This window comes from Callithrix jacchus, chromosome X (assembly GCF_049354715.1).
Source record: "Callithrix jacchus isolate 240 chromosome X, calJac240_pri, whole genome shotgun sequence".
NCBI lineage: Eukaryota > Metazoa > Chordata > Mammalia > Primates > Cebidae > Callithrix > Callithrix jacchus.
Genome location: NC_133524.1, coordinates 19110810 through 19125934, shown reverse-complemented (window position 1 = coordinate 19125934; position 15125 = coordinate 19110810). Strand labels below are relative to the sequence as shown.

The following is a 15125-nucleotide window of genomic DNA, read 5'->3' as shown; positions in this document are numbered from 1 at the left end:
CTCCCAAAGTGCTGGGATTACAGGTGTGAGCCACTGCACCCGCCTTATAATGATGATCTTGTTCTTTCGGTTTAATTTTACTGTCCCTGGCTTCTTAGCATCTATGGATGTTTTCCTGGCAGGTATTTACTCACCTTGAATTCTTCCAGAAGGGGTCTTGTTAGCTTTCATGTGACTATTTCTATTTCACTTTTCCATGTAACAAGTGATGCTGTTGGATCTCTCTTTCTTTTATTCATCGGATTTTTTCTGTCTCATCCTTTTGCTGTAGCCACATTGGGATTATCGTCTACAGAGGTATGTAACAGGAAGAAGGCTGCAATGTACATGCATAATGCTTTTGAAGATTTTCCTAGCCAAAAATAATGTAGAGCACTATCACTTTTTAAAAAATGTATTTTGAAATATATTTCGGCTGGGCATGGTGGCTCATGCCTATAATCGCAGCACTTCGGGAGGCCAAGGCGAGCAGATACTCGAGGTCAGGAGTTCAAGACCAGCCTGGCCAACATGGTGAAACCCTGTATCAAGTTAAAAAATACAAAAATTAGCTGGGTGTGGTAGTGCACGCCTGTCATTTTACCTGCTCAGGAGGCTGAGGCAGGAGAATTGCTTGAACCCAGGAGGTGGAGGTTGCAGTGAGCCGAGATCATACCACCGCACTCCAGCCTCGAAGACAGACCGAGACTCTGTCTCAAAAAAATGTATTTCTTTGGTGATGGTGGCAGTACCACATTTGACCAAGGCAAGCTCCACCACTGGTGTTTGAGAATGAAAGTAAACCACGTCTTGAATCAGATGGCACAATCTTCCAGGGGATGTTAAAAGTCTAAACGTGGACTGGGGGCTCCCCAAACTTCTGAAGATAACTATAATGGGGTGAACGGTGCCCCCTAGATGGGTGTATCTGTGAGATTATTAGTTGGTTGCCCAGGGTGGCAGACATTTACTTATTTAGAATGCAAGATGAGCGGTAGCTGTGTGTATGAAGGCTGGATTAATAGCTCAATTTGGCCGCTGAGGCAAAGCTGCCGTAGACGGTGTGTAAGGAGCGAGTGTGGAGTTTGATCACTCTAGGGGTGGCAACCTCAGTTGCCTTTGACCGTGACTTTTCTGACGTCCTGCTTCTCTGGTTGGCTGCAGGATGAAGGCGAGGACCCCTGGTACCAAAAAGTATGCAAGTGCGATTGCCAAGGAGGAGCCAGTGGTCTGTGGTCTGCCAGCGTCACGTCCTTGGACTGCATACCAGGTGGGTTTCCCCTCTCCTGGGGATGGAACAGTCATTAGGAACACCCCATAGCTCTTCCTTTTTCCCACTCACTTGAATTAACCCCCTGAATGCTACCCTCATCTTTAGAATGAAAGATGAGTGGTAGCTGTGTGTATTCATGTATTACCATTATTAACAGTAGGTTAATGTAGGTTTTCTCCAGTTGGCCTCTGAGCTTCAAACCTCACACTGGGCCCTGCTTCAACACATCACGTTGGTGTCGGTGTTGAGAAACGGCTCCCTAGAGCTCCATGTCTCCAGGCTGGGATGGTAGGATGGGACCTAACTTTCAATGAAATCGATGAATGGGACTGATTAAAAATAAATTAATGAGAGGCCGAGCGCAGTGGCTCATGCCTGTAATCCCAGCACTTTGGGAGACCGAGGCGGGTGGATGGCTTGAGCTCTGGAGTTTGAGATTTGCCTGGGCAACATGGTGAAACCTTGTCTCTACTAAAAATACAAAAATTAGCCGGGTGTGGTGGCTCACACCTGTAGTCCCAGCTGTTCACGAAACTTGAATCCGGGAGGTGGAGGTTGCAGTGAGCCACTACACTCCAGCCTGGGTGACAGAGAGAGACTATCTCAAAAAAAAAAAAAAAAAGAAAGAAAAGAAATTAGTGGCAGGCAGCCTGGAATTTTGAAAAGAGAACAGGATCTAGAGCCAGGAAGCCCAGGGCTGAAATCCTGGCTGTGTCACATCTGGACTCTGGGACTGTCACTTTGTTCTTTGTGCAATGAACGTGATGATAGCACCATGCTTGGATGCTGCCTGCACACCACACAGCCATGGGCTTCCCTCCCAATTCCCAGCCTCCTTGTAATTAATCAGGTGGTGCCATCTAAACAGCTCCAGCCAAGGTGAGCAGGCCACTTTCAAAATGGCACTAAAGGGCTGGCACTCAACTCTCCAGCTCTCTCTTTCCTGCTGTGAAGCCCCCTGTTGAGATAGTGGCTTCTCCTTCAACCTAGTCCTTGCGAGATCATGTGGAGCAGAATCCCCTGCCTACCTACGACCAGTCGTCTGAGTGAAAAATAAACCTGTGTTTTGTGGAGCTTCTGAAATTTCCAGGCCAATTTGTTCTGCAGTTGATGTAGCCTATGTCTAAGACAGGGGCCAGCAAACTTTGTAAAGGAGCAGAGAGGAAATATTTGTGGCTTTGTGGACCAAAGGTCTGTCAAAACTACTCCATTCTGCCCTTGTTGTTGGAAAGCAGCCACACACATGGAAATGCTCAAGCATGGCTGGGTTCCAATAAAACTTTATTTACAAAACAAGTAGAGGGCCAGATGTGGTCCACAGGTCATAGTTTGTTGACCCCTGCTCCACAGGGTTGTCAACAAGGAATAAATAAGATGAGGCATGAAAGCAGCCTGTGGGATACCCAGCGCACTGTTGAATAAAGGTTGGTTCCTTTTCCACCTGCCTCCTAAGAGCTCACACTCTGAGGAGGGAGTGAGCATATCCAATTTTCAGAGGCTTGCGCAGTACCTGCTAATATTTGCAATGCTTAAATCCTTTCCACGCTCAGAGCTTATTTTGTATGAAACTGGCCTTGCCACCTCTCCAGGGTTATGATGGTATTGTACCACTTCATTTACTTTACACAATTGCCTAATAATAGTTCCACAAGAGACAGGTTTGTGTATCTGTGTGTGAGGCTCTTTCCATTATTTCATTAAATTTGCATTAAAAAAGCAAATTGCAATGTGTGTGTGGGAGGGTAGGGTACAATGGCTTCTACAGCGTGATTTTTCCATTTTCTGAAGGGGAAGTCATTTCTGAGCCAAGTTTGTTTTCCAAGGGAACTGTGGAGTCCTGATCGTGAGGAAACCAGTGGGGTTTTCCTATGTGACATCCCATCAGACTCCGCGGTCTGAGCTCATGCAGCCATTAAATGTTGGCAAGATGGGCTCAGTCAATACTGACACATCCTTGTTAATAATCCATTTATAAATTGATTCCCCTGTCTTTCAACATGTGCCTATGATGTGTCAGGCACTGACAAGGAGACAGAAATGAAGGCATTGTCTCCACCTTAGAGAAATTTACCATTTAGTGGAAACAAATGTTCTTTTCACTAGAGACATGAGACCTCCTGGAATTCCATTCCAAGTAAGTTCTGTCTAAGAAGAAATTGAAAAGACATTGTTGATGTGGATTGGCTTCATTGACCCAATCAAGTTTGAAACTTCAAGTCAGGCTAGGTGTAGCCTGGGCAACATGATAAAACCCCATCTATAGATGGGGGGCATGGTGGCTATAGTCACAGCTCCTCAGGAGGCCGAGGTGGGAGGATCACTTGAGCCCAGGAGGTTGAGGCTGCAGGGAGCCATAATCATATCACTCCACTCCAGCCTGGGCAACAGACAGAGACTCTGTCTCAGAAAAAAATAAATAAATAAAGCAAGCCAGGCGCAGTGGCTTACACCTGTAATCCCAGCACTTTGGGCAGCTGAAGTGGGCAGATCACGAGGTCAAGAGACGGAGACCCTCCTGGCCAACATGGTGAAACCTCGTCTCTACTAAAAATATTTTTTTAAAAAATTAGCTGGGTATGGTGGTGCATGCCTATAGTCCCAGCTACTTGGGAGGCTGAGGCAGGAGAATCTCTTGAACCCAGGCAGTGGAGGTTGCAGTGAGCTGAGATCACGCCACTGCACTCCAGCCTGGTGACAGAGTGAGACTTCGTCAAAAAAAAATAAAAAATAAAATAAAAAAATAAGAAAGACCATGTGTTTGAGGGATGTGATGTTGACTCTGGTCCCCAGAGCTGTCTCCCCTACACAGCTGTCATAAGCTTAAAGTTCTAAAATTAGAAATTCTTTTATCCTAAGTGTTCTCCTCTCCCCACTGTGTTTTGGCTTTGTTTTTGACAATGCAGATATTTTCAGAAAGGAAAAAACTCAGCCTCAGTGTTCATGGTTAATTAATTCATGTTAATTGGTTCTTCCATGAGAGAGATGATTCCGGCACTGGGACCAGCCACAGGCTTGCAGAAGGCACTTGCCTGTCAGTCCCTGGGATTCTTGCGGTATGCCAGGAGCGAAGCTTGTTCTATCCGGGCCTTGTGTATCAGGGCTTCTCTCATAGCCTTCCTCACGAAGAAAGGGGACCCTGGACAGCACAGAAGGACAGGGGGTCATTCAGAGCTGCCAGGAGGAGCTGGCAGGTGCACTCTGACTAATGCCCGCCCCCCCCCCCCCCCCGCCCATGGAGCAGAAGGCCACGTGCATTGTGGCCTCCTAATCTTCACTTTAATGCTATTTAAAATGCTAAAAGCTCTGTCCTCTCCACCGTTGAGCCAAGATTACCCCGGCACTCTAACAGAAAATAGGGTAGGGAAATTATTAAAAGTCTATGAAATCCCCTGGTTTGCTAATGCTTCCTTTTGATTCTAGATTTTCTATTCTATGTGATACTTGAGCTTATAATCCATTCTTCCGCAAATATTATTCTGTATATTTTTTTCTGTACTCTACTATATTGTCACATATATTCAAGTCTAATATATATGCATAACACTATTCACATGTGTCTGGAATCTCATGTTAAGAATGTCCCTGAACTCTGTGTTTCTTTAGGTCTGCATGCTTCATAAGCCTGCCTATAAACCCAGAAAGTAGCCACTTAAAGGCTAGAATATGAAACACACACAGCCTCGGGTTGGTAATATTGCAAATATGCCTTTATCCGTCTCATGATCACACCATGGCTCAGAAGAGCCATTTGGGCCACAGATGTAGGTTTTTCCTTCAGGGTGAAATGAGTACAGAAACAGGTCTAATAGCTGCAACAATGAAGTGACATTGGGCAGAAAACTCGGCAAGGTCATATTCTGTGTGTGTCTGATAAAAATCCCCCTTAGTTCTTTTTTTTTTTGAGATGGAGTCTCGCCCTGTCACCCAGGCTGGAGTACAGTGCCGGATCGCGGCTCACTGCAACCTCCGCCTCCCAGGTTCAAGCGATTCTCCTGCCTCAGCCTCCCGAGTAGCTGGGATTACAGGTACCCACCACCACACCCAGCTAATTTTTGTATTTTTAGTAGAGACAGGGTTTCGCCATGTTGGCCAGGCTGGTCTCTAACTCCTGACCTCAGGTGATCCTCCCTCCTCAGCCTCCCAAAGTGCTGGGATTACAGGCGTGAGCCACCGCTCTTGGCTTAGGATCCCCTTAATTCTTTCACGACACTATTTATGCTGCCTTCTAGCATCTACTCAATTTATGTTGACGAGGCCAGAGGTCACAGTCAGCATCTACTTCTTCCCTCAGGCCTCTGCTGCCTGTTTCTGTCATTTCCTCTGCTTGTCCCCAGCGGCCACCTGAAACGGGGCAATGGTGTTTGTTCATTCATCTGTCCACCCACCCATCCAGTTAATACCTAGAGAGTGCCCAGCACCTACAGGCATTCTGCTCTGCTTGGGGGAGAATGGGGAGGGAGGTGGGCAAAGGGAGATGACGATGAACTATGGCCGAGGAGGAGGAGGGGTATGTGACAGGTGTGGAGGGTGTTGGGGAGGAACCACCTGGGGCCCCTTACCCAGCTCAGGGCAGACAGAGATCTGAAGGCTGAGGTGTGGAGGACCAGGCGGAGAGGTAGGGATGGGAGGGGACAGCCTCAGGGAAGGCCTGCAGGCCACACGCAGACCAGAAAAGAGCTCGACCAGACCCCCTGAAGGAGGAGGAAAGGGGAAAAGGAGTCAGGAAAAGTCACAATGAAAGAACTGGAGTGCGCTCTTCCTCAGGGCACAGAGTGGGGGAAACGGCACATTTTCCATTTTTCCATGTTAGGAGAAATCAGCTGGAGTTCCCCTTGTAATGGCCCATGAGGAGTCTTTGGACAGGATTTGTGAAGGTTTTTTCTCCCCCTTTAGACCCTCGAGCCCCCCAGGAGCTTGTGAGGGCGGCCTGGCCACAGCCTCACCGGAAAGTGAATGCCAAGCTCAGTCCGAGGGACCTTTCCGAGTTTTCTGAGGGTGCTCAGGGCTCCCAGACCCACCCTGGTCCGGACCCTCAGGGGAATCAGGTCCCTCCCCACTGTACTCTCAGGCCCTCACCACGCCCTGGCGACTTTAGCTGGGGCGGTGACTTCCTTCTCTTGGACAATGCACTAATTCCTGGTGGGACCTAGATCTTCCAGGTCCATAAGCCTGAGGGATGCTGTCGACTGGGCTTCTCTCTCACATCCTTCTCTCTCTCTCTTTCTCTCTCTCTCTCTCTCTCACACACACACACACACACACACACACACACACACACACACACTTGCTCCTGCCTGGGGCAAGGAGCGAAACCATTAGTCACATGAAGCTGGCCTCATTCTCTGGAGGGTGTGGCCGGGTACGTGGGGCAGGGGAGGATAAATGGCAACAGAACAGAGTAGGACAGAGAGAGGGCTGCTGGATTTCCTCCCGATTGAGTCTTTGCCAGAAAAACATGCAAAATTCAAGATCTCAATGTAATCTCACGAATTCACCTGCACCAATGTCATGTACCTGCTGCTTTTTGGCCAGACGCTGTGCTCTATGAACTCTGCAATCTCCAAATAGTTTCACTTAATCTTACAGTGATTTTATGAAGACAGGTACTACTTACTGTCATGCCCCATTTCACCGATGAGGAGATCGAGACCCAGAGAGGTTAAGCATCTGGCCTGCGCTCTCTGAGAGGGTGGGCCCCTACCCCAGGTGTCATTGGCTGAACGCAGGCCTGCTTGACCATGACTGCCCATTACAACACTGCAGCTTTGCCCCACGCCCAGGTCAATGATATCAGAATCCCAATGCTGTGGCCCGAATATCAGCATCTCTACAGCTCCTCTGGCAATGCCGAGGTGCAGCCCAGGCTGAGCCCCACCATCTAGAGTCTCTGCTTACCGGATTGCTTGGTTAGGGTTCTGAAATCAGCAATGGCTGGGGGCCGGGTTGTCAGGTGCATGGAAGTGCCTCGGACCTCGAGCTCTGGGTAGGGAGCAGTGAAGGTTGAGTGATGAAGGACTCGGTTTGGGACATACGGAGTGTGAATCTTCTTTGGTTTACCACAGGGGATGTATCCTCCTGAAAGAAATTCAGAGGGCAGTGGAATGAAGCTTGGGGCCAGGGAGTCAGGCATCAGCCTCCAGACACGAGCTGAAGCCAAGGTGACAGTGAGATCATCACCTTCCCTGGGGAATAAGTACAGCATAAACATCTGGACACACAGGTCTTTGGATCACAGAGTGAACCACACATTCTCTGTTGCTTGGACAGGCCCTCCCAAGCCGCTAAGGCCATTGGCCCTGGTCAGGTACCTCTGCAGGCCTACAGCCCACTCTGAAACGTTAGAAGGGCTATTTGGGAAGAAATGACAAAAGAGATGTAAAGGGGAAACGCACGAAGAAGAGCAAAGTGCCAAGAATAAGGTGACTGGGAGAGGTGGCACTGTGTTTTTCCCTTTCCCTCTGCCTCCTCCCTCAGAGCTGGTGACCCGGAACAAAAAAAAAAGGAGGTTCAGTCATCAAATGCTCAAAGTGGAGGGGCTTCAGAGACAACCAAAGTTAGAATTTTGCCCATGAAAAAACCCTGCCACCTGGCCTTGTGCCCCGCTCCTGATCGCTTGGGCTTGTCTTCCTGGCTGGAGGGGCAGCGAGAGGGTGGAGGAGCCCTCCAGTCCACAGGCACTCAGTCCTCGGGATCTGCCAGCCCGCAAAATGCCTTCCCTGGCAGGCCAAGGCTTTCAAAGTGCACTTTCAAAAGTGAGCTTGTTAAAAATGCAGTTGCTCGGGGTGGAGTCCTGGAAACTGCATTTTTAATAAGCTCCCCTGATGATTCCCTGGCCACACAAGGCAGGATTGAATGGCCCACAAAGCACTCCTCTTCACTCTCCCAGAAATTGACATGATCGTAACAGACTCCCAAAGTCTTGAGTACTTGATAAACTACAAATTCTGTGTCCTCACCCTGAGCCCCACAGAACTGCAGATGCTAGTGGGTTCAGGCCTATTCCTTTGGTGCATTTGGGTAGAAAGGAAGTTAAGCATCCCTGGCCAGAGGTCTGAAGCTGACCTGTTTTTAGCCTCTGGGGACAGGGCATAGCCGCTATGCAAGCACGTTTCATTTGACTTTACTGGCTTTTGAAAAATTCTCCAGCGAGACTTCAGCCCTCGTTTTACAGGTAACGATGCCTCAGTAAATACGTTCGGCCCTTCAACCTGAAGTCAAATTTACAGATGAAGAAAATACTATGATTTGCTTTATTTCCAGTTTAACATTCACCATCAGAAAACTAGGAGAAGGAGGTGGGACGATCGCTTGAGCCCGGGAGTTAGAGTGGCAGAGAGCTGACTGCGCGGCTGCACTCCAGCCCATGTAACAGGGAGATGGTGCCTCTAACAAGAAAGGAAAATACATTTGCCATTTGTTTTCTGTAAACATTCAGTTAGGAACTGGGTTTGGTTATAAGTACAAGACCCCCTAAATACTGGTTTATTGATTTAGGAGTTTTAACTTACATGGTAAAAAAATATTAGGGGTAGGGAGTTACAGTAAGGTTATCAAGGCTGAGGTTTCTGCAGTTCTTTTTTCTTTTTTTTAGACAGGGTCTGCCACCCAGACTGGAATGCAGTGGTGTGATCATGGCTCACTGCAGCCACAGACTCCTGGGCTCAAGCAATCCTCCTGCCTCAGTCTCCCCAGTAGCTGGGACTACAGGTGTGTGCCATGAGATGGGATTTCCCTATGTTGCCTCAGGCTGCTCTTGAACTGCTGGCTCAAGTGATCCTCCCAAAGCACTGGGACTACAGACATGAGCCACTGTGATCGGCCTCTGCAGTTCTCTTAGCCTTACCCCCATGGTGCAAGAAGTCTAGGTGACAGGAAGAAAGAAGGGGCAAGCAAAACCTGAACAGAAATCCCAGCAGGCAGACTTTGTATCTCACTGATCAGAAGTGATGTCACGTGGGCACTTCTAAATGCAAAGGAAGCTGAGAAAGGCCCTGTATTCAGCTGGCTCCATTGCTGCTCCTAATGAAAGGGGAGGTCTTTAGTCAAAAAGAAGGGGAGGCTGGCTGCAGTGGCTCATACCTGTAATCCCCAGTGCCTTGGGAGGCTGAGCTGGGCAGATCCCTTGAACCCAGGAGTTCGAGACTAGCCTGGGCAACATGGCAAAACCCCATCTCTACAAAAAATACAAAAATTAGCCGGGTGTGATGCATGCACCTGTGGTCCCAGCTACTTGGGAGGCTGAGATGGGAGGATCACTTGAACCCAGGAGGCAGAGGTTGCAGTGGGCTGATATCACAATACTGCACTCCAGCCTAGGTGACAGGGTGAGGCCCTGTCTCAAAAAAAAGAAAAGAAAAGAAAAAAGAAAAAGAAGAAGAAGGGAAGAATGAATGAATACTGGGTTTAAAACTGGCAGCCTCTGACCAGGTAACTGGACACTGTGTTTAATGCGAGGGGACATACAGACGAGAGGAAGGGAGAGAGAATTAACACAGAACAACCTTTGGCTACTACCCCTGGGAAAAAGCAGTTCCTTTCAGCTGTTTCTCATTCAACAGTTCCCCAAGCACATTTCACCCATTTTTTTTTTCATTAGACTGGTGAGAAAACTGCAATTTACAAGTAGGAAGTCACTCTCAATATCTCAACATGTAATCGCCCGTCTTGCCTCTCACTATGGTTTTGTCCCTATCATTAGCATCATCTGCTGCCCAAAGACAATGAGGGGATGGCTAAATATGTATTAATGAAGGAAAGAAAGATGTATAGCATTTAAATATGGTGTTCCGCTGTGCACCCCTTGGTTTTCAGATCTCTAAGTTGGCGGAGGAGGTGAGGCATTTCTCAAAATTCCACACAACCCTTGTGAGGTTGCCATAGAGCCCCTTCCCTCTGCTTTTACAAAAGCTGTGAGTCTCTATGGCAATTCCTTTACTTCATCCTTCATTCCTTTCTCGCATGAGTAGTGAACCGTTGAAGACCCAGCTCTACTCATTGTGAACCAAAGAGACAGGTAAAGCCTTTTGCAGCTCCCAAGTGCAAAGCAGATGGGTTTGTTATTTCAGTCACCTGGTGCTTGTTGAGTATTGAGATATGCGTTTGAATATGCATTCTTTTTCCTTTCCCAGAATGCCCATATCACAAGCCCCTGGGTTTCGAGTCAGGGGAGGTCACACCGGACCAGATCACTTGCTCTAACCCAGAGCAGTATGTAGGCTGGTATTCCTCGTGGACTGCAAACAAGGCCAGGCTCAACAGTCAAGGCTTTGGGTAAGCAGGGCCCAGGGGATTTTTTTTCATGTGCTTTAAAAAAACATACACCTCTCTACCATCTTGGCCAACACGGTGAAACCCCGTCTCTACTAAAACTACAAAAAATTGGCCAGTGTGGTGGCACGTGCCTGTAATCCCAGCTACTCAGGAGGCTGAGGCAGGAGAATTGCTTCAACCTGGGAAGTGGAGGTTGTGGTGAGCCGCACTGCACTCCAGCCTGGGCAACAGAGGGAGACCCTGTCTCAAAAAAAAAAAAAAAGCCTCTAATGACACAGAATGTACTTATGAGTGCTGTGGGGGAGATGAAGGAAGAAAGACCTCATCCACGCAGCCAGCAAAGGCTTCCTAAGGAAAACATATTTGACCTACAACTTGAAGTTGGCCAGATGAGGGAGGGGAAGAGGTGTGGGGTAGGTACAGCAGGTGCAAAAGCCCTGAGTTGGGACGATACCTCCAGGGTATGGATGGGGAACATAAAGAGGGCAGCAAGGGTGGAGCACAGCTGAGGCGAGGTGGAGAGGCAGGCAGCGGTCAGACCCTGCAGGACCTTAGAAGCCACGTTAATGACTGCGGTCCTTACTGCGGGGATAATGGGAGGACCCTGAGTGCAAATTAGTTAGCATACAGATTTATGCTGCTGTAACAAAGAGCACCAAAATACAGTGACTTAATGTAGCAGTGTGTTTCTTGCTCACTTAAAAGTTTCATTCATTAGCTGGGTGTGATGGGTCACGCCTGTAATCTCAGCACTTTGGGAGGCCGAGGCAGGTGGATTACCTGAGGTCAGGAATTCAAGACTGGCCTGGCCAACATGGTGAAACACCGTCTCTACTAAAAATACAAAACTTAGCCGGGTGTGGTGGCAGGTGGCTATAATACCAGCTATTTGGGAGGCTGAGGCAGGAGAATCACTTGAACCTGGGAGGCAGAGATTGCAGTGAGCCGAGATCACAGGCCACTGCACGTCAGTCTGGGCGACAGAGCAAGACCCTGTCTCAGAAAGAAAAAAAAAATGTTTCATTCAGCAGCCTAGGGTTGTTATGGCAACTTGATGGCGTGAGGGGCCCAGGCTCTACTTTGTTGTTCTGTCATCCTTGACATGAAGCATCTATCTTGGGGACCAAAATGGTGGCTCTGTCTTCTACTATCACATCCACATTCTAGTTAGTGGGGAGAAACAAAAGAGCAGCAGAGTGCACACGATTTGCCTTTAAGAACACAAACATATTCTGTTGGCCACTTCTGCCCACAGCCCATTGACCAGAGTTTGGTAGTTGCAAGGGAGACTGGGAAATGTTATCTTAGCCAGGTGGCCATTTGCCCAGATGAAACCCAGGGGTTCTATTACCAAATGAAGACGGGAAGGAAATATTGGGCAATAATTAGCAGACTCTGCCAGAAAAAGATTTTAAGTCAAAGAGTGTCACAAGCTCATTTGTGTCTGAAGAAAAGTTATCTGATTTCTGTGGGGCCTGAGTGATCCAGGGAGACTAGTTAAGTGAGGTATGGCAAGAAAGGAGGGAGACATGGGCTAGAATGGTGGCGGTGGAGACCCACAGAAATAGAGGAAGTTGAGATACTTGGAGATGGGGCCGATAGATGGACTGGGCGCTGGAGGTATGGAGAGGAGGGGGCCCAAGACGGTTCTTAGGTGGCTGCATGGATGCACGGAAGGATGGATACTCAGAGATGTGGGGTCTGAAAGCGGGGTGGGGCGGGGGCATTTAGGGGCTCACATTGGGAAATGTTTCATCTGAGATGCTGAGAGGCATATGGAAGTCCTCTAGCTGGCAACTGAACTCTCTGGATTTGGAATTTAGAAAAGGTCTGGGATGGAAGTAAAAAGTCAGGAGCCACCCAAGAAGTAAATCTGGAAAAAGAAGAGAAGGCGGCCCAGGGCTAAGTTGTACGAAGCTAATTAAAATACACACTAAAAGGAAAAAAGGAGGCGGCGGGGGGCACTGCGATAAGTTTCCACAATTTATGAGAAATGTAGCTAAAAAAACAAATTAATTGGCCAGGCATGGTGGCTCACGCCTTTAATTCCAGCACTTTGGGAGGCCGAGGCGGGGCGGATCACCTAAGGTTGGGAGTTCAAGAGCAGCCTGGGCAACATGGTAAAACCCTGTCTCTATTAAAACCACAAAATTAGCTGGGCATGGTGGTGTACGCCTGTGATTCCAGCTACTTGGGAGGCTAAGGCAGGAGAATCACTTGAACCCGAAGGTGAAGGTTGCAGTGAGCCCAGATCATGCTATTGCACTCCAGCCTGGGCAACAAGAGCGAAACTCCATCTCAAAAAAAAAAAAAATCAGTTGCTTCAACGGTTATCTGACTTGAGGCTTGTCAAAGCCCTTCCAGATCCACATGGGTCAGTGCTCTGCACGAGGTAGACACTTCCTGAATGCCAGGGATGTCACCATCCGAGGGAAACACAAATAGGTGTGAAGAGAGTGAAATGCACAGTGACAATCACCTGGGGGGACTAAGGCACAAGGCAGGGGCTGATGGTGTAACAGCCATGCACCTGCATGCTTTGTAGACAGACATGTTCAACTGTGCCCAAAGGCAATTTCAGCTATTCCAAGGCATTTCTTTGATAAATTAGTTGAATCTGGCAATTTTTTCTCAGGAGGTGGAGGTGCAGGGAGAGGGAGAATGAGATGCAAGTTAAGTGTAACAGAGGCTGGACACTCCTAGAAGACAAGGCTCAGACTGCAGCCCAGACTGCCCAAGCTTGGCTGGGGGCTCTTCAGGTGCTAACGTCCCCTTGAAATCCAGCACCTGTGGGCTTTTTGCAGACATGCACAGGGGAAGGTTCCCGGTGACTCAATATGTTCTCGGCAGGTGCGCCTGGCTCTCCAAGTTCCAGGACAGCAGCCAGTGGTTACAGATAGATCTGAAGGAGATCAAGGTGATTTCAGGGATCCTCACCCAGGGTCGCTGTGACATTGATGAGTGGATGACCAAGTACAGCGTGCAGTACAGGACCGATGAGCACCTGAACTGGATTTACTATAAGGACCAGACTGGAAACAACCGGGTAAGTTGGACTTATCCCAAACCACCTTCAGCTCACACCCTCTGGGGCTTCTCCTCCTGTCCCTGCACTCCTGTAGCTGTCCTCTGTCAGAGCACTGACTCTGCGGCACGGTGGGTCATCTACGCTTTCCCCCACAATATGTTGTGCCCTCTTTCCTTGTCTTGCCTTGGTGTCCAGCAGTTTGCCAATGAGTGCCACTCTTAGGTGCAAAAAAAATTGTGTCTGAGTTTCCATATCAGTATACAGTTGTCTGAATTCTTAAGACTGACCATTTAGACTATTTCAACTCACTGTATCATTGAACTTTGCTTCACAGGTGTGGTCTGATGTTACTGATGTGGGTAGACAATCATCCATTTATATAGATGTGGCCTCTCCTATTGTTTGAGACTGACAGAGGGGAGCCTTTTGAGAACCTAGCAAGTAGCCATTAGCTAAATGGTTAAAAGACTTCACCAGCACACACACAGAGGAACTTGAACCTTCAGGCAACTCCATATCCTATTGATCTTTGTGGATTGAGACCGAAGTTGTCTTCACCATAGACTAAACACAGTAGGCTTCTGACTACATATATATAGATTTGCTATGAATAAAAATGAATTAAAAACTCCCTAGCTCTTCGGAAATGTGAAACATCCTTGTGTCTAAGAGTAGGAGATCCCCAGGCTAATTTCCACATTTAATCAGGTTAAGTAGACATGTACAGCTGAGATTCAGAAGGCTTTGTAAGTCTCTGATGACAGTTTGTACAGCAAGACATTCATGGGTTGTTTCAAGGAGTTTGAACGCAATAGGAAAAACCATCTTGACACTTGGCTGTTTCATTTCACTTTTATTCTTACTAGCTGGCTTCTCCAAAAGACAGAACTTTTTCAAGCCCTGTGCTTCTGAAGGTCTTGAAGGTTCTTTGCAAAGAGGCCCTTCACCCCTGCACTTGTGCAATCTGGTGGGGCCTGTTCCACCTTCCCGTCTCTTCATCTGGCTCCTGACTTGAATAGGCTCAAGCACAAATAGAGAGGGCAGTGTGGAGCGGTGCCACTGTGAAGAAAGGCAAGAACATGGCAGACAAGGCTCTTCCCATTTTGTGGATGGATGAGGCCAAATGCAACAGCCAGATATTTTCAGGAGACGATCCCAGAAGGGAATGAAATGTCCTAGTGGCATCAGGCAGAGCACCCTGACTTTGGTAAGAGGGCAAAGAATGATTTCTTTGGAAACAGCGTCAAACACCCACAGCATGTTTTTATGTTACATCTTTAAAAACACTAAGCAAACTCACTTTTTCTCTACTCTGGCACCACCCTCCCCTTTCCAGAATCTTCCTTTGAGTTTTTATATCTTTTTTTTTTTTTAGATGGAGTCTTGCTCTGTTGCCCAGGCTGGAGGGCAGTGGTGCTCTCAGCTCACTGCAACCTCCGCCTCCCAGGTTCAAGCAATTTTCCTGCCTCAGCCTCCAGAGTAGCTGGGATTACAGGTGCCCGCCACCGCGCCTGGCTAATTTTTTTTGTATTTTTAGTAGAGATGGGGTTATTGATGTAGGTAGAGAATTGTCCA

The 15125-nt window shown here is 48.1% G+C and overlaps 1 protein-coding gene across 3 annotated transcripts in view; it reads left to right on the top strand.

The window, feature by feature from the left end:
- Positions 1-15125, top strand: part of RS1 (retinoschisin 1) — a 30831-nt gene that overhangs the window by 11186 nt on the left and 4520 nt on the right. Inside the window, exons 2-5 of one of the 3 annotated variants that reach the window (XM_035289045.3) lie at positions 272-297; positions 1144-1249; positions 10381-10522; positions 13373-13568. In XM_035289045.3, the coding sequence (XP_035144936.1) occupies positions 272-297; positions 1144-1249; positions 10381-10522; positions 13373-13568 (470 nt within the window). The remainder of the gene's footprint in view (positions 1-271; positions 298-1143; positions 1250-10380; positions 10523-13372; positions 13569-15125) is intronic. The other 2 variants (XM_035289046.3, XM_035289047.3) reach the window with 2 other exon arrangements.